Source organism: Scyliorhinus torazame, chromosome 17, assembly GCF_047496885.1.
Source record: "Scyliorhinus torazame isolate Kashiwa2021f chromosome 17, sScyTor2.1, whole genome shotgun sequence".
Classification (NCBI taxonomy): Eukaryota; Metazoa; Chordata; class Chondrichthyes; order Carcharhiniformes; family Scyliorhinidae; genus Scyliorhinus; species Scyliorhinus torazame.
Window position 1 is genome coordinate 28,715,273 of NC_092723.1, and position 26,616 is coordinate 28,741,888.

Genomic DNA, 26,616 nt, shown 5'->3' on the forward strand with positions numbered 1-26,616 from the left:
GCTTTCCTCACCAACTTCCAGAGACGTATACCAAAATTTGAAAGTGTAAGTGTCCTTCCTGTTTATTCCCTTATTTCCCCTATCCTTATTTTGCAGTTACATTTTTGGTTCATGAATGATTAATGGACGCATGTCTTTGTAAGTGGCCTGTGCCTTTAATTCAAGCCGAAGAATTCAGAAAGCTGTGTTGGTTTAAACTGGAGTTATAGACTGGCCGGCCGCAGCGAGAAGAGATGGGCTACGACTCAGTTTGATTGATTTGGCTGGCGTTCAATAAATTGGCCTAAAAAGGCTGTACTTTGCCCGGTAACAGGTGGTGATTGGATCTTATTGCACTGAAATGGATCAGAGGTTTCAGTTTTGATTTTGGCAGAACTGTGAACAGCCCCATCTAATCCTCTCTGAAAAGTTGTTGTTAATTGTGAGGGCTGCAACTCTCTCCAGAAAGATCCAGCTACGCTCTCTCTAATACGCCTGTTGGTATTGGATTCCTTAAACTATAGAAGCCTGAAGACAAACGACAAACTGAAACAGGCTGCAAAACAAATACTTTAATCTGCAAGCTTACTGTGAAGAAAATATCCTGAGAATCATCATCTGAAGCAAAGACTCTTTTCCCTTTCACCTATTTTTCCCCCTTTCCATCCTTCTGTGTTTGTCTGTCTTGTGTGTGCGCATAGAGGGCAGGATGCCAGTTGATGTTGGAGTTAGGTATTAAGTAATAGTTAACCAACTGCATTTGCTGTGTATTTCACTGTAGTTCTTGTTATAAATAAATAGCAATTGTGTTTAAACTTACAAATCTGGTGACTGTAATTATTGGGCAGCTAGGGGCCAACGACTTTGGGTATAGAATTGTTGGTTAATTCACTTGTGGTGTGATTTTGGGATGAACATAGAACATAACAGCGCAGTACAGGCCCTTCGGCCCTCGATGTTGCGCCGACCTGTGAAACCACTCTAAAGCCCATCTACACTATTCCCTTATCATCCATATGTCTATCCAATGACCATTTGCCCTTAGTGTTGGCGAGTCCACTACTGTTGCAGGCAGGGCATTCCACTCCCTTACTACTCTCTGAGTAAAGAACCTACCTCTGACATCTGTCCTATATCTATCTCCCCTCAATTTAAAGCTATGTCCCCTCGTGCTAGACATCACCATCCGAGGAAAAGTGGGGCTGGACTTGCCTAGGGTGTCATAACAAAAGCTGTCCCACAAGTTAATCAAGCATCAGCCTGACATAGTATTACTCACAAGCTAAGACCTTACTGAAATTTCCAAGACTCCTTCATCACCATCCCTCGATGTATCTTGTCTCATGGGAATACTGCATGCATGTATGTGTGCTATAGATGTAGCTAAGCAACTCCACAGCCAATGGATCAGACCAAAGTTCTGCAGCCCTGTCATTAATGATAGATAATTAAATAATTAACAGAACAAGGAGGCTCAATGAACATCCTCAATGATATCAGAGTACAGTACGTCAATGCTAGGCTGAAGAATTTGAGACTATTTTCAGCCAGAAGTGGATCCATCTGGGCTTCTGCCTGAAAGCCCCATCACCACAGATGCTAGTCTTCAACAAATTGTATTCAGTGCACAAAACACCAAGAAGCAACTGAGTGCACTGGATACAGTTGAAATCAATGGGTCCCAGAAACATTCTGGTTATAGTGTTGAATAATTGTGGAATTGTGCTGAAACACCCCCCCGTAGTTATCACAGTGCCAGGGACCTGGGTTCGATTCTGGCCTTGGGTGACTGTGTGGAGTTTACACGTTCTGCCCATGTTTGTAGGTGCTCCGGTTTCTTCCCACAGTCCAAATATGCGCAGTGTAGCTGGAATGGCAATGCAAAATTACCCCTTAGTGTTGAAAGATGTTCAGGTTATGTGGATTGGCCATGATCAATGCGTGGGGTACAAAGATAGGGCAGGGGATTGGGCCTAGATAGAGTGGTACAGACTCAATGGGTTGAATGGTTCCTTACTGCACTGTGGGGATTCTATGGGAAATTGTCTCAATGCACCTACTGCATTCCAAACCTACAATCTAGAAAAACAATGACACCAGGTGCATGGGTAAACTGTGGTATTCGGGTGTTTGGGCAGAGCAAGGATTAATGTGGGATGAGGGAAACGGTACTTCCCATGGTAAGAGTAGAGAGTCATATGATAGTGGACTGTGTGTAGAGGAGTCTAGCAGTAGTCTGCAATGAGATAGCACCCATGTAGGGTAGTATCTTGGAGAAGTATGTAGTTATGGGTGACCAAAAATCATTGATATTCAACCATAAAAATCTCCAGAGCTCTTGGTAAGGCACCAAACAATCTTTCAATAAACAGGATCAATTCCAAGTCTCCCTCAGGTCATGCACCACCCTGACTTGGACGTATATGCCATCCCTTAATTGACACTGGATCAAAATCATGGAATCTTCTAATTGTACTGTATATCTAAACCACATGAGCAGCCTCCTAATAGTTCTAGGGATGTAGAGGAAAGGATGGCGAAGATGATTCTGGATATGAGCGAAAGTAACAGGGTAGTTATTATGGGAGACTTTAACTTTCCAAATATTGACTGGAAAAGATATAGTTCGAGTACAATAGATGGGTCGTTTTTTGTACAGTGTGTGCAGGAGGGTTTCCTGAAACAATATGTTGACAGGCCAACAAGAGGCGAGGCCACGTTGGATTTGGTTTTGGGTAATGAACCAGGCCAGGTGTTGGATTTGGAGGTAGGAGAGCACTTTGGGGACAGTGACCACAATTCGGTGACGTTTACGTTAATGATGGAAAGGGATAAGTATACACCGCAGGGCAAGAGTTATAGCTGGGGGAAGGGCAATTATGATGCCATTAGACGTGACTTGGGGGGGATAAGGTGGAGAAGTAGGCTGCAAGTGTTGGGCACACTGGATAAGTGGGGCTTGTTCAAGGATCAGCTACTGCGTGTTCTTGATAAGTATGTACCGGTCAGACAGGGAGGAAGGCGTCGAGCGAGGGAACCGTGGTTTACCAAGGAAGTGGAATCTCTTGTTAAGAGGAAGAAGGAGGCCTATGTGAAGATGAAGTGTGAAGTTTCGGTTGGGGCGATGGATAGTTACAAGGTAGCGAGGAAGGATCTAAAGAGAGAGCTAAGACGAGCAAGGAGGGGACATGAGAAGTATTTGGCAGGAAGGATCAAGGAAAACCCAAAAGCTTTCTATAGGTATGTCAGGAATAAGCGAATGACTAGGGAAAGAGTAGGACCAGTCAAGGACAGGGATGGGAAATTGTGTGTGGAGTCTGAAGAGATAGGCGAGATACTAAATGAATATTTTTCGTCAGTATTCACTCAGGAAAAAGATAATGTTGTGGAGGAGAATGCTGAGCCCCAGGCTAATAGAATAGATGGCATTGAGGTACGTAGGGAAGAGGTGTTGGCAATTCTGGACAGGCTGAAAATAGATAAGTCCCCGGGACCTGATGGGATTTATCCTAGGATTCTATGGGAGGCCAGGGAAGAGATTGCTGGACCTTTGGCTTTGATTTTTATGTCATCATTGGCTACAGGAATAGTGCCAGAGGACTGGAGGACAGCAAATGTGGTCCCTTTGTTCAAAAAGGGGAGCAGAGACAACCCCGGCAACTATAGACCGGTGAGCCTCACGTCTGTAGTGGGTAAAGTCTTGGAGGGGATTATAAGAGACAAGATTTATCATCATCTAGATAGGAATAATATGATCAGGGATAGTCAGCATGGCTTTGTGAAGGGTAGGTCATGCCTCACAAACCTTATTGAGTTCTTTGAGAAGGTGACTGAACAGGTAGACGAGGGTAGAGCAGTTGATGTGGTGTATATGGATTTCAGCAAAGCATTTGATAAGGTTCCCCACGGTAGGCTATTGCAAAAATACGGAGGCTGGGGATTGAGGGTGATTTAGAGATGTGGATCAGAAATTGGCTAGCTGAAAGAAGACAGAGGGTGGTGGTTGATGGGAAATGTTCAGAATGGAGTACAGTCACAAGTGGAGTACCACAAGGATCTGTTCTGGGGCCGTTGCTGTTTGTCATTTTTATCAATGACCTAGAGGAAGGCGCAGAAGGGTGGGTGAGTAAATTTGCAGACGATACTAAAGTCGGTGGTGTTGTCGATAGTGTGGAAGGATGTAGCAGGTTACAGAGGGATATAGATAAGCTGCAGAGCTGGGCTGAGAGGTGGCAAATGGAGTTTAATATAGAGAAGTGTGAGGTGATTCACTTTGGAAGGAATAACAGGAATGCGGAATATTTGGCTAATGGTAAAGTTCTTGAAAGTGTGGATGAGCAGAGGGATCTAGGTGTCCATGTACATAGATCCCTGAAAGTTGCCACCCAGGTTGATAGGGTTGTGAAGAAGGCCTATGGAGTGTTGGCCTTTATTGGTAGAGGGATTGAGTTCCGGAGTCGGGAGGTCATGTTGCAGCTGTACAGAACTCTGGTACGGCCGCATTTGGAGTATTGCGTACAGTTCTGGTCACCGCATTATAGGAAGGACGTGGAGGCTTTGGAGCGGGTGCAGAGGAGATTTACCAGGATGTTGCCTGGTATGGAGGGAAAATCTTATGAGGAAAGGTTGATGGACTTGAGGTTGTTTTCGTTGGAGAGAAGAAGGTTAAGAGGAGACTTAATAGAGGCATACAAAATGATCATGGGGTTGGATAGGGTGGACAGTGAGAGCCTTCTCCCGCGGATGGATATGGCTGGCACGAGGGGACATAACTTTAAACTGAGGGGTAATAGATATAGGACAGAGGTCAGAGGTAGGTTCTTTACGCAAAGAGTAGTGAGGCCGTGGAATGCCCTACCTGCTACAGTAGTGAACTCGCCAACATTGAGGGCATTTAAAAGTTTATTGGATAAACATATGGATGATAATGGCATAGTGTAGGTTAGATGGCTTTTGTTTCGGTGCAACATCGTGGGCCGAAGGGCCTGTACTGCGCTGTATTGTTCTATGTTCTATGTTCTATGTTCTAATGGTTCAAGAAGTCAGCTCAGCTCAGCAGCACATTTTGAAAGGAAATTGGAAATGGCCAGTAAGTGTTGACCTTATTAGTGATGCTTACATCCTATAAATGACAAATGTTCAAAAATTTTGTAAAATGTCAGGCACTACAGCCTCCCAAATTATGCCACCAAAAATTGACAACACTGATTGATGAAGAAATAGGAAATGACAGCAATCATCACGTCCCACATGGACATTCTAATATTCCCAGCTAATTTGAAATAGGAAATAACAGTAATCATCGCAGACCACATGGACATTTTAATATTACCAGCTAATTTGATCCTATAAGCAAAGATATTTTAAATATCTAGTGGAAATGCAGGACCGGAATCTTTTATTGTCAAAACTCTAATTTACTACCCTGTTCTGAAATGACACAAGTCACTTTGAACTCTTGACAAGCAAATGATGTAAGTTTTGGGTTTCTCATTGTAATATAACTTTGCATGACATAACATTCTGCACCTTGCCACTCACAGATGCAATGCTTTTGCAATGTGGCCACAAAGCATTATTTTTCACTTATAGATGGTGATGGTCATTCCTAATGAATGACATTAGGCCGATCTCAGATGTAAGATGTTTTCTCCTAATTGATACCAAGGCTTGTCTTGTATTTTACTGAGAGAAACGGAAGATACGCCAGGTACTAATTGTAAGACTATCTGGTAAAATAATAGAATGGTTACAGCACAGAAATAAATCACTCAGCCTCTGGAACTTCAACCTGCTCTCTGCAAGAACAACCAAGTCAGGCTCACAGCCCTACAACATTTTCCCGTCAAGTTCTTAACTATTTATAACGTTATTTCACAGTATTTATGCTTGATTTTCCTATTTCCTTTTATATGTATTGAGGGCCATCTCTTAAATAATAGTTCATTGCAGGTTGAATGTGCACCAAAGCTTTTTCTGGTACCTATCTGATGGGAGATGCACGAGGCCAGATGTGGGGCTGCTCGATGGTGACTTCTGTTCACTTTAAGTTCACACATGGTGAAACATTTTACCACTTATCAATATATTTGTGAAGCCACAGAAAATGAGATGCTCACATGTAGCACAACCTGGACAACATCCAGGCTGGGGCTAATGAGTAACTTGCAAGGAGGTAGGGTCAATAAATATTCACTGACGAGTCCAGGACAGTATTCAGTATGGTAATGTATTCTACTTACTGGTGAATCCTCTGGTTGAGTAATTTTCCTCACCTTGCCCAGCACGCACTGTGGGCCGCGCAGGCGCGGCAGCTGTCGGGAAATGGCGGGAGGTTTCCGGCACGAGGACAGTGAAAATCCAACGGAAAATTAACGGACACTGAGCGACTGAGCGATCAATAAAATATCAGCAAGGACATTGTGGAGTTTTCTTCACATTATCCGGCCCCCGACGGAGGGAAAATTCTCCGAGTATTAAAAGATCGAGAGAATTGGGGAATGTCAGGGAGGCTGATCCTCGCTCTAACGGCCGTCTGGGTGGCCCGGGTCACGGGTAAGCACGGCTCTTTATAGCTGCATCAGAGATGTTTTTAGATCAATGATGGGGCAGATTTACCGCAGGTTTCCTGTTAGAGTCTGAATGGGACAGAGCAGCCCAGCCCTCTGGACACAGTGTGAGGTTTGTTTTATTACCCTTGGTGGTAATATATCATGTTCTTTGTCTTTTGTTCCAGAATGGTCCCTTGACTTGATGACAAAGAATCCACAAATCATTAGATTGAAACAAAACTAATTTATTGTTTAACGATTAATTAAATGAAGTTCGCACGCTGCTGAGCTATTGTTAATAATAAAGTAATATTGAATCTGTCAAGCAGTAATCAAGTAATATTGAATCTGTCTAGCAGTAATCAATCTAAATAGTCACTAATAATAAACTTGTGTAACTCTCTAACCTAATCTTCTAATGCTGTTCTCTTACTTACTCCTTCACTAACACTACCCAGCATTCCCTGGGCTCTGATTTATATACAGAGAAGTGGTGATGCCCTCTAGTGTTTGAATTACACAGAGATGTAATAATTAACCCTTCACTGACCTGTCTATATACATATCATTACAGGGTTTGGTATTAAAGTCAATGGGACACAGCAGCTCAGTCCTCTGTATACTGTTGTGTCTCATTTAATGTCTCATTTAATGTTCTATAATTGGAAGCTACATGTACCAGGTCAAGATGGTTGAGCAGTAAAGAATATTGTGTTAATACACTAAAGATATTTTTAAATTATCAACTGGCCTGAATATCAAGCAACAAAAGGAGTCTCAGATTCCACTCGGTTCTGATTTTTTTTAGCAGAATATCAGTTGAATTGCATCTCATGAAGTAACCTAAAAATATCAAAACTGGTCCAATAAAAACTAGGTATGACAAAATGGCATTGAAAATGTTTGGTGACCTTCAGTTTTCCACAATGGAAAAAAAACTGCTTTGGACATTACACAAAGCTTTTTAAGCTTTATAATTTTATCATGATATTTTCAATATATCATATATTATTTTCAAGATCCTAATGAGAAAATATGAAGTAAAGTCACCACAGTCCCAGATGACCATAGGTTAGATTCCCCTTTGAGGGGGAGAGCTGGCTGGTGGTGATTTAACCTGAGAATCACCACACCTCAAGTGAGGGGCAAGGTCAAGAAGGCAGACTTTCATGACTAATCTCAGCCGGTACAGGAATTTAACCCACGCTGATGGCTTTGCATCACGAACCAGCTGTCTAGCCAACTGAGCTAAACCAGCTCTAGGGAGGATATGGAGGTATTTACAAGAATGGTATGATGGATAACGGTCTTCAGTTATTTGGAGATGCTTGCAAAGCTGGCATTGTTTTCTTGGAGTAGAGAGGTTAAGAGGAGATTTCATGCAAGACCCTAATGAGAAAACAGCGCGGGAAGAGAGAGCCGGAAGATTTAAAAAGCGCGGGAGGAGAGAACCCGGACAGCAAAAACAGCGCGGGAGGAGAGAGCCGGGAGATTTAAAAAGCGCGGGAGGAGAGAGCCCGGACAGCGAAAACCGTGCGGGAGGAGAGAGTCGGGAGATTTAAAAAGCGCAAGAGGAGAGAGCCCGGACAGCGAAAACAGCGCGGGAGGAGAGAGCCGGGAGATTTAAAAAACGCGGGAGGAGAGAGCCGGGACAGCGAAAACAGCGCGGGAGGAGAGAGCCGTGAGATTTAAAAAGCGCGGGAGGAGAGAGCCCGGACAGCGAAAACAGCGCGAGCGGAGAGAGCCGGAAGATTTAAAAAGCTCGGGAGGAGAGAGCCCGGACAGCGAAAACAGCGCGAGCGGAGAGAGAGCCAGGAGAGCGAAAACAGCGCGGGAGGAGAGAGCCGTGAGCTTTTAAAAGCGCGGGAGGAGAGAGCCCGGACAGTGCTGGGAGAGGTGACTGCACAAAAGGTGTGGCAGGAGCGCCTTTAGACATGGAGTGCTGATTGGAACAGAGTGCATCTGAGTTTAGGTGAGTGACTGAGTTCGGGTGAGTGGCTGTGTTTTTGTTGGTGTTCGGGTTTATCCTTGAGGTTCTATAAAAACATTTTTTTAAATTATTTAAATTAATTAACTAGTTGAATATGGCTGGACAGGTGATGTGCTGTTGCTGTATGATGATGGAACTGGTGGATCCCATTGAGACCATCAGTGACCACATCTGCAGCAAGTGTTGGCTGCTCGAGGAACTTCGGCTCAGAATTGATGAGCTGGAGACCGAGCTGCACACACTGCGGCACATCAGGGAGGGGGAGAATTACCTGGACACTTTGTTTCAGGAGGCAGTCACACCTGGTAGAATAAGTACTGTTAATTCGGACAGTGGTCAGGGACAGAGTGATGTGACTGCAAGGGAGGCAAGTAGGGGGATCCTGAGTTTAGGAGTTGAGCAGCCTCAGCCCTTGACCTTGACCAACAGGTATGAGGTACTTGCTCCCTGTGTGGATGAGGAAGAGGGCTGTAGGGAGGATGCGTTGACTGACCACTGCACCGTGGTACAGGAAGCCATTCAAGAGGGGGGAGCAAAAAGACAAGTGGTAGTTGTAGGGGATTCTATAATTAGGGGGATTGATGGCATCCTTTGTAAGCCAGATCGAGAGTCCCGCATGGTATGTTGCCTGCCCGGTGCCAGGGTGAGGGACATCTCTGATCGGCTTGAAAGGATTTTGGAGAGGGAGGGGGAGGATCCAGTTGTTGTGGTCCGCGTTGGGACTAACAACATAGGTAAGACTAGGAAAGAGGACTTGTTTGGGGATTATCAAACACTAGGGACTAAATTAAAGAACAGGTCCTCCAGGGTTATAATCTCTGGATTACTACCCGAGCCACGTGCCAATTGGCATAGGGTTGAGAAAATTAGGGAAGTTAACACGTGGCTAAAGGAGTGGTGCGGGAAAGAGGGATTCCATTTCATGGGGCATTGGCATCAGTACTGGGGCAGGAGGGACCTGTACCGTTGGGACGGTCTTCACCTGAATCATTCTGGGACCTGTGTTCTAGTGAATAGGATAAATAGGTTGGTCACAAGGACTTTAAACTAGCAAGTTGGGGGGAAGGGAAGTGTAAAGCTATGGACAGTATAATGGTTAATGGAGATCAAGGCAGCAGGTTACGTGACAGGTTATTCTGTAGAGATATGGGTTCAAAGACAAGGAAAATTAGGAGAAAGTGTAAGATGAAAAATAAATTGCGAAAAGTTACTGATCAAGGTGTTAGGATTCATAACAAAGACATAAAAAACAGCATAAGTGTACTTTACCTGAATGCTCGTAGTATACGAAATAAGGTAAATGAGTTGATGGCGCAAATCATCGTGAATGACTATGATTTAGTGGCCATTACTGAAACATGGTTAAAAGATGGTCACGACTGGGAGTTAAATGTCCAAGGGTATCAGACTATACGAAAGGATAGAATGGACGGTCAGGGCGGTGGTGTAGCTTTGTTGTTTAAGGATGGCATCCGGGCAATAGTAAGGGATGATATTGGTGCTATGGAGGACAAGGTTGAATCAATTTGGGTGGAAATCAGGAATAGTAAGGCGAAAAGGTCACTGATAGGAGTAGTCTATAGGCCACCAAATAGTAACAGGATGGTAGGACAGGCAATAAGCAAAGAAATAACGGATGCATGTAGAAATGGTACAGCGGTTATCATGGGAGATTTTAATCTGCATATCGATTGGTTTAACCCGGTTGGTAAAGGCAGCCTTGAGGAGGAGTTTATAGAATGTGCCCGGGATAATTTCCTGGAAAAGTATGTAATGGAACCGACAAGGGAACAAGCGGTCCTAGATCTGGTCCTGTGTAATGAGGCAGGATTGATTAATGATCTCATAGTTCGGGATCCTCTTGGAAGGAGCAACCACAATATGGTGGAATTTCAAATACAGTTGGAGGATGACAAGGTAAAATCAAACACTAGTGTTTTGTGCTTAAACAAAGGCGATTACAATGGGATGAGAGAAGAACTAGCTAAGGTAGACTAGGAGCAAAGACTTCATGGTGAAGCAGTTGAGGAACAGTGGAGAACCTTCCGAGCGATCTTTCACAGTGTTCAGAAAAGGTTCATACCGACAAAAAAGAAAGATGGTAGAAAGGGGAAAAATCGACCATGGATATCTAAGGAGGTGAGGGAGAGTATCAAATTGAAAGAAAAAACATACAAAGTGGCAAAAATTAGTGGGAGACTAGAGGACTGGGAAGTCTTTAGGGAACAACAGAAAGCTACTAAAAAAGCCATAAAGAAGAGTAAGGTAGACTATGAAAGTAAACTGGCTCAGAACATAAAAGCAGATAGTAAAAGCTTCTACAAATATACAAGACAAAAAAGAGTGGCTAAGGTAAATATTGGTCCTTTGGAAGATGAGAAGGGAGATTTAATAATAGGAGACGGGGAAATAGCTGAGGAGCTGAACAAGTTTTTTGGGTCAGTCTTCACAGTGGAGGACACAAATAACATGCCAGTGACTGATGGAAATAAAGATATGATAGGTGAGGACCTTGAGATGATTGTAATCACTAAGGAGGCAGTATTGGGCAAGCTAATGGGGCTAAAGGTAGGCAAGTCTCCTGGCCCTGATGGGATGCATCCCAGAGTGTTAAAAGAGATGGCTAGGGAAATTGTAAACGCACTAGTGATAATTTATCAAAATTCACTAGACTCTGGGGTGGTCCCAGAGGATTGGAAAGTAGCAAACGTGACACCACTGTTTAAAAAAGGTGGTCGGCAGAAAGCGGGTAATTATAGGCCGGTAAGCTTAACTTCGGTTGTAGGGAAAATGCAGGAATCTATCATTCAGAAGGAAATAGCGGAGCACCTGGAGGGAAATTGTCCCATTGGGCAGACGCAGCATGGGTTCACAAAGGGTAGGTCGTGTCTGACTAATTTGGTAGAATTTTTTGAGGACGTTACCAGTGCAGCAGATAACGGGGAGCCAATGGATGTGGTATATCTGGATTTCCAGAAAGCTTTTGACAAGGTGCCACAAAAAAGGTTGCTGCATAAACTAAAGATGCACGGCATTGAGGGTAAAGTGGTAGCATGGGTAGAGGATTGGTTAACTAACAGAAAGCGACTTCCGGTTGCGGCGATGACCAGCTAAGCCGCACGTTTCGGCAGCTCCAGCTCCAACGGACCTTCGGGCTCTTTTAAGAGCCCCAACGGGAAATTTTTGGGCGACGAAACCCGGTGTGGGGTGAGTGAATAGGGAGTCCCCCCGTCCCCCCAACGAAAGAGGAAAATATCGGTGGCGGCGGCTGCAGCGCGAGGAATCTTCGACGAAAGGGACAGAAAGGGAGAAGACACAAGATGGCGGCGGAGAAAGCCCAGGCGACATGGGGGCCCGAGCAAGACGAATTCCTGAGACGGTGTGTGGAGCTACTAAAGAGGGAGGTGCTGACCGCGATGCTACAGGCAATTGAGGGGCTCAAGGAGGCACAAAGGACCCAGGAGACAGAGCTCCGCGTGGTGGAGCAGAAGGTGACGGATAATGAGGACGAGATCCTGGGCCTGGCGGTCAAAACACAGACGCACGAGGCACTCCATAAAAAGTGCATTGAAAGGATTGAGGCCCTAGAAAACAGAGCGCGAAGGAAGAACCTTCGGATACTGGGTCTCCCTGAGGGAGTGGAAGGAGCGGACTGTGGAGCCTATGTAAGTACGATGCTAAGCTCATTGATGGGAGCTGAGGCCCCTTGGAGGTGGAGTGGGCACATCGGATCCCGGCGAGAAGACCAAAAGCGGGAGAACCACCCAGGGCGACAATCGTGCGATTTCACCGCCTTAAAGATAGAGAAGAGGTCCTGAGATGGGCTAAAAAGGTGTGGAGTAGCAGATGGGAGAATGCAGTGGTACGGGTGTACCAGGATTGGAGTGCGGAGGTGGTGAGAAGGAGGGCGAGTTTTAACTGAGCCAAGGAGGTGTTACACAAAAAGAAGGTGAAGTTCGGGATGCTGCAGCCGGCACGACTATGGGTTACGTACCAGGAGAGACACCATTATTTCGATACGGCGGAAGAATCATGGACCTTTATTAAAGAGGAGAAATTGGATCGGAACTGAGGGACTGACACGGTAGGGAATGTTATTGTTATTGTTATGGTTGATGTAAATAGAGAAGTAAATTGGGATGGGGGGAGACACTAGGAAAAGTGGGCGCTGGTGAGGGGGGAAAGAAGGGACATAGGCGGAGAATGAGGAATGGGAGGGGGAGAGGAAAGGGAGCTGCGCCACAAGAGGCGGGTCAGATAAAGGGATGTTCCCGCGCCAGAAAGATTATGGCGGGAAGACAGGCGCAAGGCGGATGGGAGTTCCCCACACGGGGAGGTCAAGGAGTGAGCAGGAGTAGCTGGGGTCAGTTGAAGTCAGCTGACTTGCGGAAGTAATATGGGGGAGCAATCACGCTAGAAGGGGATCTAGCGGAGGGGGGGGAGGGGGGGGGGGAGACAACTGGGTTGCTGCTGCGGAAATCAAAGAGGAAATGGCTAAAGAGTGGGCGGACGGGGATGGAATGCGACGCCTGGGGAGCGAGTGGGAGCGCGGAGGCGGGATATGGGACTGGCCTAGAGAAGGTGATGGCTAGTCGACACGGGAGGGGGGCAGGTAGCCCCCTAGTGAGGCTGATCACGTGGAACGTGAGAGGCCTGAATGGACCGATTAAAAGGGCCTGAGTGCTCGCGCACTTGAAAGGACTAAGGGCAGACGTGGCTATGCTCCAAGAGACGCACCTGAAGGTGGCGGACCAAGTTAGATTAAGGAAAGGATGGGTGGGACAGGTGTTCCACTCAGGACTAGATGCAAAGAATAGAGGGGTGGCCATATTGGTGGGGAAACGGGTAGCATTTGAAGCAAAGAACATTGTAGCAGATAGCGGAGGTAGATATGTAATGGTGAGTGGCAGGCTGGAGGGAATGGAGGTCGTGTTGGTTAATGTATATGCCCCGAATTGGGACGATGCGGGATTTATGAGACGGATGTTGGGTCGTATACCGGACCTGGAGGTAGGAAACTTGATATTGGGAGGGGACTTCAATACCGTGCTGGACCCAGGGTTAGATAGATCCAGATCAAAGACCGGAAGAAGGCCGGCAGCAGCCAAGGTGCTCAAGGGGTTTATGGACCAAATGGGGGGAGTGGATCCATGGCGATTTCTTAGACCGAGGGCCAGGGAGTTCTCCTTCTTCTCCCATGTCCATAACGTGTACTCCCGGATAGATTTTTTTGTTCTGGGAAGGTCGTTGATCTCAAGGGTGGAAGAAGCTGAGTATTCAGCCATAGCGGTTTCGGACCATGCCCCACACTGGGTGGACCTGGAACTAGGAGAGGAAAGGGAGCAGAGAGCACTCTGGCGATTAGATGTGGGATTGATGGCGGACGAGGGAGTGTGTGGAAGAGTGCGGGGGTGTATTGAGAGGTACCTGGAGGCCAATGACGACGGGGAGGTCCGTGTGGGAGTGGCATGGGAAGCACTAAAAGCGGTGGTCAGAGGAGAGCTGATCTCCATTGGGGCCCACAAAGGGAAAACAGGCCAAGGAAAGGGAAAGATTACTGGGGGAGATTTTAAGGGTGGACAGGGAATTTGCAGAGACCCCGGAGGAGGGACTGTACAGGGAGAGGAGACGACTCCAGACGGAGTTTGACCTCTTGACCACCAGAAAGGCGGAGGTGCTGTGGAGGAAGGCACAGGGGAGGAGGTATGAATATGGGGAAAAGGCTAGTCGCCTGCTGGCTCATCAGTTGCGAAAGAGGACAGCGGCGAGGGAGATAGGGGGAATTAGAGACGAAAAGGGAGCTACGGTGCGAAGAGCAGGGAAGATAAACGAGGTGTTCAAGACCTTTTATGAGGGGCTGTATAGTTCCCAACCCCCAGAGGGAGAGGAGGGGATGCGGCAGTTCCTGGATCAATTGAGGTTCCCGAGGGTGGAGAAGCAGGAGGTGGAAGGCCTGGGGGAACCGATTGGGGTGGACGAGGTTATTAAGGGGCTGGGGAACATGCAAGCAGGGAAGGCTCCGGGACCAGATGGGTTCCCGGTGGAATTTTATAGAAAATACGTGGACTTGTTGGCCCCGTTGTTGGTGAGGACGTTCAATGAGGCCAGGGAAGGAGGGACTTTACCCCCGACAATGTCGGAGGCGACGATATCGCTAATTCTGAAGAGGGATAAAGATCCGTTGCAGTGCGGGTCCTATAGACCTATTTCATTATTGAATGTGGACGCCAAATTGCTGGCAAAGGTACTGGCATCGAGGATAGAGGACTGTGCCCCGGGGGTGGTGCATGAAGACCAGACAGGGTTCGTAAAGGGGAGACAACTGAATATCAACGTGCGACGACTATTAGAGGTGATAATGATGCCCCCAGTGGAGGGGGAGGCAGAGATAGTGGCGGCAATGGATGCAGAGAAGGCATTTGATAGGGTGGAGTGGGAGTACTTATGGGAGGTGTTAAGGAGGTTTGGGTTCGGGAACGTGTTTATTAGCTGGGTCAAACATCTTTATGGGGCCCCAACGACAAGTGTAGTCACGGGACGGCAAAGATCGGAGTATTTCCGACTATATAGGGGAACAAGACAGCGATGCCCGCTATCTCCACTGTTGTTCGCGTTGGCAATTGAACCTCTGGCCGTGGCGTTGAGAGACTCCAGGAAATGGAGAGGGGTGATTAGAGGGGGAGAAGTACACCGAGTCTCGCTATACGCGGATGACCTACTGTTGTATGTGTCGGACCCAGTGGGGGGGATGATAGAGGTCATGCAGATATTGAGGGAGTTCGGAGATTTCTCGGGATATAGGCTTAACATGGGGAAGAGTGAACTTTTCGTGATACACCCAGGGGACCAGAGTAGAGAGATAGAAGGCCTGCCTCTAAGGAAAGTGGAAAGAAACTTCCGATACCTGGGGATTCAGATCGCTAGGAGCTGGGGAACCTTACACAGACTTAATCTGACACGATTGGTAGAACAAATGGAGGAGGACTTCAAGAGGTGGGACATGCAGCCTCTGTCGTTGGCGGGCAGAGTGCAGGCAATTAAGATGATGGTCCTCCCGAGGTTCTTATTTGTATTTCAATGTCTCCCTATACTAATCACTGAGACCTTTTTTAAAAAAATAGACAGGAGCATCATGAGCTTCGTGTGGGCAGGGAAAGTCCCGAGGGTAAGGAGGGGGTTCCTACAACGTAGCTGGGACAGAGGAGGATTGGCGCTACCGAATTTGGGCGACTGCTATTGGGCCACCAATGTGGCGATGATTCGTAAATGGATGATGGAGGGAGAGGGAGCGGTGTGGAAAAGACTGGAGAGAAAGTCCTGTAAAGGGACGAGCTTAGAGGCGCTGGTGACGGCGCCGCTACCGCTCTCACCAAAAATGTTTACCACGAACCCGGTGGTGGCAGCAACATTGAATATTTGGGGACAATGGAGGCGACTGAGAGGTGTGCGGGGAGCCCTGGTGGGGTCCCCAATCAGGAACAACCATAGGTTTGCCCCAGGAAGAATGGATGGAGGATTTCAGAGCTGGCACCAGTTGGGAATTAGGAGGGTGGGAGATTTATTTATAGATGGGACGTTTGCGAGCTTGGGAGCATTGGAGGAAAAGTATAAGTTGCCCAGGGGAAACTTCCTTAGATATATGCAGGTGAGGGCGTTCACAAGACAACAGGTGAGGGAATTTCCGCTGCTCCCGGCACAGGGGATTCAGGACAGAGTGCTTTCGGGGGTGTGGGTCGGAGAGGGCAAGGTGTCAGAGATATACCGAGAGATGAGGGAAGTGGGGGAGGAGTTGGTGGGCGAATTAAAAGGAAAGTGGGAAGAAGAGCTAGGGGAGGAGATAGAGGAGGGTATGTGGGCTGATGCCCTAAGCAGGGTAAATTCCTCTTCCTCATGCGCCAGGCTTAGCCTGATTCAATTCAAGGTGCTACATAGAGCACACATAACGGGAGAAAGACTGAGCAGGTTCTTCGGAGTGGAGGACAAGTGTGGGAGGTGCGGCGGAATCCCGGCAAACCACGCACATATGTTTTGGTCATGCCCGGCACTGGAGGGGTATTGGAAGGGAATGACGGGAGTGATTTCCAAGGTGGTGAAGGCCCGGGTCAAACAAGGCTGGGGGCTAGCTTTATTTGGAGTTGCGGATGAGCCGGGAGTGCAGGAGGCGAAAGAGGCCGACGTTGTGGCCTTTGCGTCCCTAGTAGCCCGGCGTAGGATTCTACTCATGTGGAAGGAGGCGAAACCCCCCGGACTGGAGGCCTGGGTAAACGATATGGCGGGGTTCATAAAACTGGAGCAGATAAAGTTTGGCTGAGAGGATCGGCTCAAGGGTTCACCAGGCGGTGGCAACCATTCCTCGACTACCTAGGGGAACGTTAGAGGGAAGACAGATGACCAGCAGCAGCAACCCAGGGGGGAGGGGGGGGTGGAAAGTTTTAGTTTATGTTAAACGATTAGATTACCATGTTGATTAGCCATTTGTTTATTGTTAAATTTTCTTTACTGTTATGTTTGATTTGTAAAGGGAAAAAATTGTGATCGAAAAAACTTTCAATAAAATATATATTTTTTAAAAAACTAACAGAAAGCAGAGAGTGGGGATAAATGGGTGTTTCTCTGGTTGGCAACCTGTAACTAGTGGGGTCCCTCAAGGATCAGTGTTGGGCCCGCAGTTGTTCACAATTTACATAGATGATTTGGAGTTGGGGACCAAGTGCAATGTGTCAAAGTTTGCAGACGACACTAAGATGAGTGGTAAAGCAAAAAGTGCAGCGGATACCCGAAGTCTGCAGAAGGATTTGGATAGGTTAGGTGAATGGGCTAGGGTCTGGCAGATGGAATTCAATGTTGCCAAGTGTGAGGCTATCCATTTTGGGAGGAATAACAGCAGAATGGATTATTATTTAAACGGTAAGATGTTAAAACATGCTGCTGTGCAGAGGGACCTGGGTGTGCTGGTGCACGAGTCGCAAAATGTTGGTGTGTAGGTGCAACAGATGATTAAGAAGGCTAATCGAGTTTTGTCTTTCATTGCTAGAGGGATGGAGTTCAAGACTAGGGAGGTTATGCTGCAATTGTATAGGGTGTTGGTGAGGCCGCATCTGGAGTATTGTGTTCAGTTTTGGTCTCCTTACCTGAGAAAGGACATATTGGCACTGGAGAGAGTGCAGAGGAGATTCACTAGGTTGATCCCAGAGTTGAGGGGATTAGATTATAACGAGAGGTTGAGTAGACTGGGACTGTACTCATTGGAGTTTAGAAGGATGCGGGGGGATCTTATTGAAACATATAAAACTATGAAGGGAATAGATAGGATAGATGCGGGCAGGTTGTTTCCACTGGTCGGGGAAAGCAGAACTAGGGGGCATAGCCTCAAAATAAGGGGAAGTAGATTTAGGACGGAGTGTATGAAGAACTTCTTCACCCAAAAGGTTGTGAACCTCTGGAATTCCTTGCCCAGTGAAGCAGTTGAGGCTCCTTCTTTAAACGTTTTTAAGAAAAAGATAGATACCTTTCTAAAGAATAAAGGGATTCGGGGATATGGTGTATGGGCCGGAGAGTGGAGCTGAGTCCACAAAGATCAGCCATGATCTCATTAAATGGCGGAGCAGGCTCGAGGGGCCAGATGGCCTACTCCTGTTCCTAGTTCTTATGTTCTTATGTTCTTCTTAAGATTTTGATGGAGTAAATAAGGAGAAATTATATCCAAAGGAAAATGGACATTTCTAAATTCATTGGCAAAGAACCAGAGGTATCATGAGGAAGCATATTTTTACTCTGGATATATCTTGCAATAAACCTTCCATGGTTTATTGGTGTAGCCTCAGCGCATGCTGAAGCTACACCAACGGGTAACTGGGTGTATTAAAACAAACTGTTGTGGGTGTTAATCACTACAAATTTTCTTGAATCCTATTCCAATTCCAATTGTTGATGTGCATGGCTCATGGGTGGCACAGTGGGGACGGCATGGTGGCACAGTGGTTAGCACTAATGCACCAGGGACTAGCACTGATACACCAGGGACCCAGGTTCGATTCAGACCTTGGGTGACTTTCTGTGTGGAGTTTGCATGTTCTCCCCGTGTGTGCATGGATTTCTTCCAGTTTCATCCCACAGTCCAAAGATGTGTAGGTTATGTGGATTGGCCATGATAAAGTTGCCACTTAGTGTCCAAATATATGCAGGTTAGATGGGGTTACAGGGATAAGGCTGGAGAGTGTGTCTGGGCAGGGTGCTCTTTCAGAGGGTCGGTGCAGATTTAGTGGGCCGAATGACTTCCTTCTGCACTATAGGCATTCTGTGATTCTCTGTCTAGTTTGTATATGTTAGGTCTCCTGGTAGGTTTGATTAAGATCCTCAATCTTTGGAATCGGATACCTGTCCAACTTGGCTGCTTGATTGACAAATGTGGACTGTTCGGTCCGATTTTAGTACGGGTACAATGGTGGCAGTCTGTTCGGAAAACTGCATTGGCTCCATGACTCCCAATTCTTCCAAACATTTAAGTTCTGCCTCAACATTTGTACGTAAGGGGACGGCACTGGGCAAGCTCTGAAATTGTGAGGTAGCATCCAAATTTATGTAGATTTTAGCCTTGTTACCCTGAATTAGGACAGAACAGCAGCACAGTGGTTAGCACAGTTGCTTCACAGCTCCAGGGTCCCAGGTTCGATTCCGGGCTTGTGTCACTGTCTGTGCGGAGTCTGCACATCCTGCCCGTGTGTGCGTGGGTTTCCTCTGGGTGCTCCGGTATCCTCCCACAGTCCAAAGATGTGCAGGTTAGGTGGATTGGCTATGCTGAATTGCCCTTAGTGTCCAAAAAGATTAGGTGGGGTTACTGGGTTACAAGGATAGGGTGAAGGCGTGGGCTTAGGTAGGGTGCTCTTTCCAAGGGCTGGCGCAGTCTGATGAGCCGAGTGGCCTCCTTCTGCACTGTAAATTGTATGACTCTATTCTATGATTCTATGAATTCTGCCGAATTCATTTTGAAAGATCTCAGGTTATTTTTGTAAAACATCTAGTAAACTGCCATCAGCTACACTGATGATCTCCAGCCAATTAAGTTGCAACAAATCTTGTCCCCGGTGATGAAAAAAATGAAAATGAATGACAATCGCTTATTGTCACAAGTAGGCTTCAAATGAAGTTACTGTGAAAAGCCCCTAGTCGCCACATTCCGGCACCTGTTCGGGGAGGCTGGTACCGGAATTGAACCGTGCTGCTGGCCTGCGTTGGTCTGCTTTAAAAGCCAGTGATTTAGCCCAGTGTGCTAAACCAGCACCAATGACGGTGATTAGATGCCTGGCCTTTTGTGACAGTGGTTGGTAGTTAAACAGACTGATGTAGTTTCCAAACTTTTTAGAGTTTTCCCCGTAGATGTAGCCAATTTAGCTGTTATATTTCTGTTATTTAGTTGTTATTTAGGGTGGCATAGTAGTACTGGACCTGGTATTGGGAATGAGCCCGGCTAGGTAGTCGACGTTTCAGTAGGGGAGCAGTTCAAGAACAGTGACCATAATTCAGGAAGCTTTAAGGTACTTAAGATTAAGTGCAATGCTCAGGTGAAGGTGCTAAATTAGGGGATGGCTAATTATAACAATATTGGGCAGGAACTGAAGAATAGAGATTGGGGGCAGATGTTTGTAGGCAAATCAACATCTGGCATGTGGGAGGCTTTCAAGTGTAAATTGATAGGAATTTAGGACCGGCACATTCCTGTAAGGATGAAGGGTAAGTATGTCAAGTTTTGAGAACCTTGATAACGAGAGATATTGTGCCAGTCAAAAAGAAAAAGGAAGCATTTGTCAAGGCCAAGAGGATGGGAACACATGAAGCAAGCGTGGAATACTAGGAAAATAGAAAGAAACTTAAACAATGAATCAGGAGGGCGAAAAGGAGTCAGGAAAAGTAATTGACCAACAGGAATAAGGAAAATACCAAGCCTTTTTATACATATATAATGAGCAAGCGGGTAGCCAAGGAGAGGGTTGGCCCACTCCAGGACAGGGGAGGGAATCGCCACGTGGAGCCAGAGGAAATGGACAAGGTATTAAGTGAGTACTTTGCTTCAGTATTCACCAAAGAGAAGGACTTGGTGGATGTTGAGTCTGGAGAAGGGTATGTAGATAGTTTGGGTCATGTTGCGATCAAAAAGGAGGAGGAATTGGGGGTCTTGAAAAATGTTAAAATGAACAAGTCCCCAGAGCCTGATAGGATATACCCCAGAATACTGAGAGAGGCAAGGGAGAAAATTGTTGGGGTCTTGAGAGAGATCTTTGTATCCTCATTGGCTACAGGGGAGGTCCCAGGGGATTGGAGAATAGCCAATGTTGTTCCTTTGTTTAAGAAGGGTAGCAAGGATAATCCAGATAATTACAGGCCGGTGAGCCTTACGTCAGTGGTAAGGAAATTGTTGGAGAGGATTCTTCGAGACAGGATTTACTCCCAATTGGAAATAAGTGGATGTACTAGCGAGAGGCAACATGGTTTTGTGAAGAGGAGGTCGTGTCTCACTAACTTGATCGAGTTTTTTGAGGAAGTGATGAAGATGATTGATGAGGGTGAGCAGTGGATGTTGTCTACATGGACTTCAGTAAGGCCTTTGACACGGTCCCTAATGGCAGACTGGTACAGAAGGTGAAGTTGCACGGGATCAGAGGTGAGCTGGCAAGATGGATACAGAACTAGCTCAGTAATAGAAGACAGAGGGTAGCAGTGGAAGGGTGCATTTCTAAATGGAGGGCTGTGACTAGTACTAGGACATTTGCTGTTTGTAATAAATATAATGATTTGTAACTGGTTTGATTACTAAGTTTGTGGATGACACAAAGGTTGGTGGAATTGTGGATAGCGATAAGAACAGAAGAGCTAGGAGCAGGAGTAGGCCATCTGGCCCCTCGCGCCTGCTTCACCATTCAATGAGATCATGGCTGATCTTTTGTGGACTCAACTCCACTTTCCGGCCCGAACACCATAACCCTTAATCCCTTTATTCTTCAAAAAACTATCTATCTTTATCTTAAAAACATTCAATGAAGGAGCCTCTACTGCTTCACTGGGCAAGGAATTCCATAGATTCACAACCCTTTGGGTGAAGAAGTTCCTCCTAAACTCAGTCCTAAATCTACTTCCCCTTATTTTGAGGCTATGCCCCCTAGTTCTGCTTTCACCCGCCAGTGGAAACAACCTGCCCGCATCTATCCTATCTATTCCGTTCATAATCTTATATGTTTCTATAAGATCCCCTCTCATCCTTCTAAATTCCAACGAGTACAGTCCCAGTCTACTCAACCTCTCCTCGTAATCCAACCCCTTCAGCTCTGGGATTAACCTAGTGAATCTCCTCTGCACACCCTCCAGTGCCAGTACGTCCTTTCACAAGTAAGGAGACCAAAACTGAACACAATACTCCAGGTGTGGCCTCACTAACACCTTATACAATTGCAGCAGAACCTCCCTATTCTTAAACCCCATCCCTCTAGCAATGAAGGACAAAATTCCATTTGCCTTCTTAATCACCTGTTGCACCTGTAAACCAACTTTTTGCGACTCATGCACTAGCACACCCAGGTCTCTCTGCACAGCAGCATGTTTTAATATTTTATCATTTAAATAATCCCTTTTGCTGTTATTCCGACCAAAATGGATAACCTCACATTTGTCAACATTGTATTCCATCTGCCAGACCCTAGCCCATTCACTTAGCCTATCCAAATCCCTCTGCAGACTTCCAGTATCCTCTGCACTTTTTGCTTTACCACTTATCTTAGTGTCGTCTGCAAACTTGGATACATTGCCCTTGGTCCCCAACTCCAAATCATCTATGTAAATTGTGAACAGTTGTGGGTCCAACACTGATCCCTGAGGGACACCACTAGCTACTGATTGCCAACCAGAGAAACACCCATTAATCCCCACTCTTTGCTTTCTATTAATTAACCAATCTTCTATCCATGCTACTACTTTCCCCTTAATGCCATGCATCTTTATCTTATGCAACAACCTTTTGTGTGGCACCTTGCCACAAGCTTTCTGGAAATCCAGATATACCACATCCATTGGCTCCCCGTTATCTACCGCACTGTTAATGTCCTCAAAAAATTCCACTAAATTAGTTAGGCACGACCTGCCCTTTATGAACCCATGCTGCGTTTGCCCAATGGGACAATTTCCATCCAGATGCCTCGCTATTTCTTCCTTGATGATAGATTCCAGCATCTTCCCTACTACCAAAGTGAAGCTCACTGGCCTATAATTACCCGCTTTCTGCCTACCTCCTTTTTTAAACAGTGGTGTCACGTTTGATCATTTCCAATCCGCCGGGACCACCCCAGAGTCTAGTGAATTTTGGTAAATTATCACTAGTGCATTTGCAATTTCCCTAGCCATCTCTTTTAGCACTCTGGATGCATTCCATCAGGTCCAGGAGACTTGTCTACCTTTAGCCCCATTAGCTTGCCCATCACTACCTCCTTGGTGATAACAATCCTCTCAAGGTCCTCACCTGTCATAGCCTCATTTCCATCAGTCACTGGCATGTTATTTGTGTCTTCCAAGGTGACGACCGACCCAAAAAACCTGTTCAGTTCCTCAGCCATTTCCTCATCTCCAATTATTAAATCTCCCTTCTCATCCTCTAAAGGACCAATATTTACCTTAGCTACTCTTTTTTGTTTTATGTATTTGTAGAAACTTTTACTACCTGTTTTTATATTCTGAGCAAGTTTACTCTCATAATCTATCTTACTCTTCTTTATAGCTTTTTTAGTAGCTTTCTGTTGCCCCCTAAAGATTTCCCAGTCCTCTAGTCTCCCACTGATCTTTGCTACTTTGTATGTTTATTCCTTCAATTTGATACTCTCTCTTATTTCCTTAGATATCCACGGTCGATTTTCCCTCTTTTTACCGTCCTTCCTTTTTGTTGGTATAAACCTTTGCTGAGCACTGTGAAAAATCACTTGGAAGGTTCTCCACTGTTCCTCAACTGTTTCACTATAAAGTCTTTGCTCCCAGTCTACCTTAGCTAGTTCTTTTCTCATCCCATTGTAACCTCCTTTGTTTAAGCACAAAACACTAGTGCTTGATTTTACCTTCTCACCCTCCATCTGTATTTTAAATTCCACCATATTGTGATCGCTCCTTCCGAGAGGATCCCTAACTATGAGATCCTGAATCAATCCTGTCTCATTACACAGGACCAGATCTAGGACCGCTTGTTCCCTCATAGATTCCATTACATACCGTTCTAGGAAACTATCGCGGATACATTCTATAAACTCCTCCTCAAGGCTGCCTTGACCGACCTGGTTAAACCAATCAACATGTAGATTAAAATCCCCCATGATAACTGCTGTACCATTTCTACATGCATCTGTTATTTCTTTGTTTATTGCCTGCCCCACCATAATGTTACTATTTGGTGGCCTATAGATTACTCCTATCAGTGACTTTTTCGCCTTACTATTCCTGATTTCCACCCAAATGGATTCAACCTTATCCTCCATAGCACTGATGTCATCCCTTACTGTTGCCCGGATGTCATCCTTAAATAACAGAGCTACACCACCTTCCTTACCATCCACTCTGTCCCGAAAAGTTTGATACCCTCGGATATTTAACTCCCAGTCGTGACCATCCTTTAACCATGTTTCAGTAATGGCCACTAAATCATAGTCATTCACGATGATTTGCGCCATCAACTCATTTACCTTATTCCGAATACTATGAGCATTCAGGTAAAGTACACTTATGTTGGCTTTTTTACCTCTGTTAACACCTTGGTCAGTAACCTCGTCTAAGTTATATTTCCTCTTAACCTTTCTCCTAATTTTCCTTGTCGTTGAACCCATATCTTCATGTAACAACCTGCTGCGTCGCTTACCATTAATGTTTTCACTTCCCGTTTTATTTCTTTTAGTATTCCTGGTCCTATTCACCGAACCCCCCTCAGTCACTGTACCTTGTACTGTCACCCTTTTTGATTTTTGACTATGGCTTCTCTGCCTTACACTTTCCCCCTTACTGCCTTTTATTTCTGTTGTAGCCATGTAAAATGGCTGCGTTCCGATTAATCTGGCCAAAACCCAGTTTAAAACGGCTAACCCGAAAGACTGCTGGGAAAAGCAGCCAAGAAGACACAAGCAGGCAGCTGCAGACAGGTTTGCATATTCAGCTCTGGGAACGTAGCCCAGATCGATACTCAGGGCTATCAACAGCCCTTCAACCCAGGTATCAGCAGTTTCATTCAGGACTGTTTACACCTAATCAACTCAGACATCCACAGTTAAATCGGCTATCCCCGGGAACAATTGTAACATATTAGCAATTGAATACCGGGCCAGACCTGTCGACGCCTGCAGTGGCCGAAACAGAGACAGGTGAGCGACCACCCCCCGATCGAGGAATCGCCTCACCATTGGACACATCGACCGCAGAGACTGGGGACAGAATCCAATCACTTGGGACTCAGGGTCAAGGGCCGCCCCGGGAGGCGGGAAGCCCCTGGGCCCTATAAAAGTAAAGGTCCAAGTTCAGATCTCTCTCTCTCTCTCATCTTCGCCTGCTCGAGACCTTCGGAAGACCAGCCACCGGTAGCAGTAAGTGTGAATCCAACGATCGCTATCCGGTAGAGACACCTAGCCACCTACCTGTAGCAGCCTTTTGAATCCCGCGGGCCAGATTTGATTGGACAAGCCATTCGTTTCCCTGACCTGGTGGGCTCTTCCTAAGTTAAGTATTGGCCAGTAGTGATAGGTTTATTGTATAGAAAGTAGTATTAGGGTATTAATATTGCTTGTTGTATATAATAAATGACCGTTGTTTTAATCCTTACTAAGCGGTGTGCTGTGTTATTAATCATAACCTAAACTTGAACCACGTGGCGGTATCATAAAGATACCTGGCGACTCATGAGCAAAGGTGACAGAAACAGGGCAAATAGAATAGAGCTAGAAAGAGCAACACTGTCCCTGTTTTACTACCTTCCAACTTCCTGCATCGGTCGATCGGACCATCAGAGGATACAGCAGGATATAAATTGGTTGGAGACTTGGGCGGAGAGATGGCAGGTGGAGTTTACTCTGGACACAAATGAGATAATGTTTTTTGGAAGGTCTAATACAGATGGGAAATATATAGGAAATGGCAGAACCCTTAAGAGTATTGATAGGCAGAGGGATCTGGGTGTACAGATACACAGGTCACTGAAAGTGGCAACACAGGTGGAGAAGTTAGTCAAAAAGGCATATGGCATGCTTGCCTTCATCGGCCGGAGCATTGAGTTTAATAATTGGCAAGTCATGTTGCAGCTTTATAGAACCTTAGCTAGGCCGCACTTGGAATATACTGTTCCATTCTGATCGCCACATTACCAGAAGGATGTGAAGGCTTTGGAGAGGGTGGAGAAAAGATTTACCATGATGTTGCCAGGTATGGAGGGCATTAGCTATGAGGAGAGGTTGGAGAAACATGGTTTGTTCTCACTGGAACGATGGAGGAGGGGTGACCTGATAAAAATTTACAAGATTATGAGGGGCAAGGACAGAGTGGATAGGCAGAAGCTTTATCCCAGGGTGGAAGAGTCAATTACTAAGGGGCATAGGTTTAAGGTGGGAGGGGCAAGGTTTAAAGGAGATGTACAAAGCACGTTTTTTTCACAGAGGGTGGTGAGTGCCTGGAACTCGCTCAGGGGAAGTAGTGGAAATAGGCACGAAATGAAATGAAAATGAAAAATGAAAAATCGTTTGGTGTCACAAGTAGGCTTCAATGAAGTTACTGTGAAAAGACCCTAGTCGCCACATTCCGGCGCCTGTTCGGGGAGGCTGTTACGGGAATTGAACCGTGCTGCTGGCCTGCCTTGGTCTGCTTTCAAAGCCAGCGATTTAGCCCTGTGCTAACGATAGTGACTTTTATGGGGCATCTTGACAAATAAATGAATAGGATGGTAATAGAGGGATATAGTCCCCGGAAGGGTAGGGAGCTTTAGTTCAGATGGACAGCATGGTTGGTGCAGGCTTGGAGGGCCGAAGAGCCTGTTCCTGTGCTGTTATTTTCTTTTTTCTTTGGGGGGGGGGAGCAGGAGTTAAGAAAACGTTTTCT

At 46.1% G+C, this 26,616-nt stretch overlaps 1 protein-coding gene across 1 annotated transcript in view; it reads left to right on the plus strand.

Annotated features, from left to right (window-relative positions):
* The first annotated feature begins 6,424 nt into the window (after positions 1–6,424).
* Positions 6,425–26,616, plus strand: part of LOC140393517 (membrane cofactor protein-like) — a 307,321-nt gene continuing 287,129 nt past the window's right edge. The window contains exon 1 of the mRNA XM_072479828.1: positions 6,425–6,534. Coding sequence (XP_072335929.1) covers positions 6,480–6,534 — 55 coding nt within the window. The 5' untranslated portion in view covers positions 6,425–6,479. The remainder of the gene's footprint in view (positions 6,535–26,616) is intronic.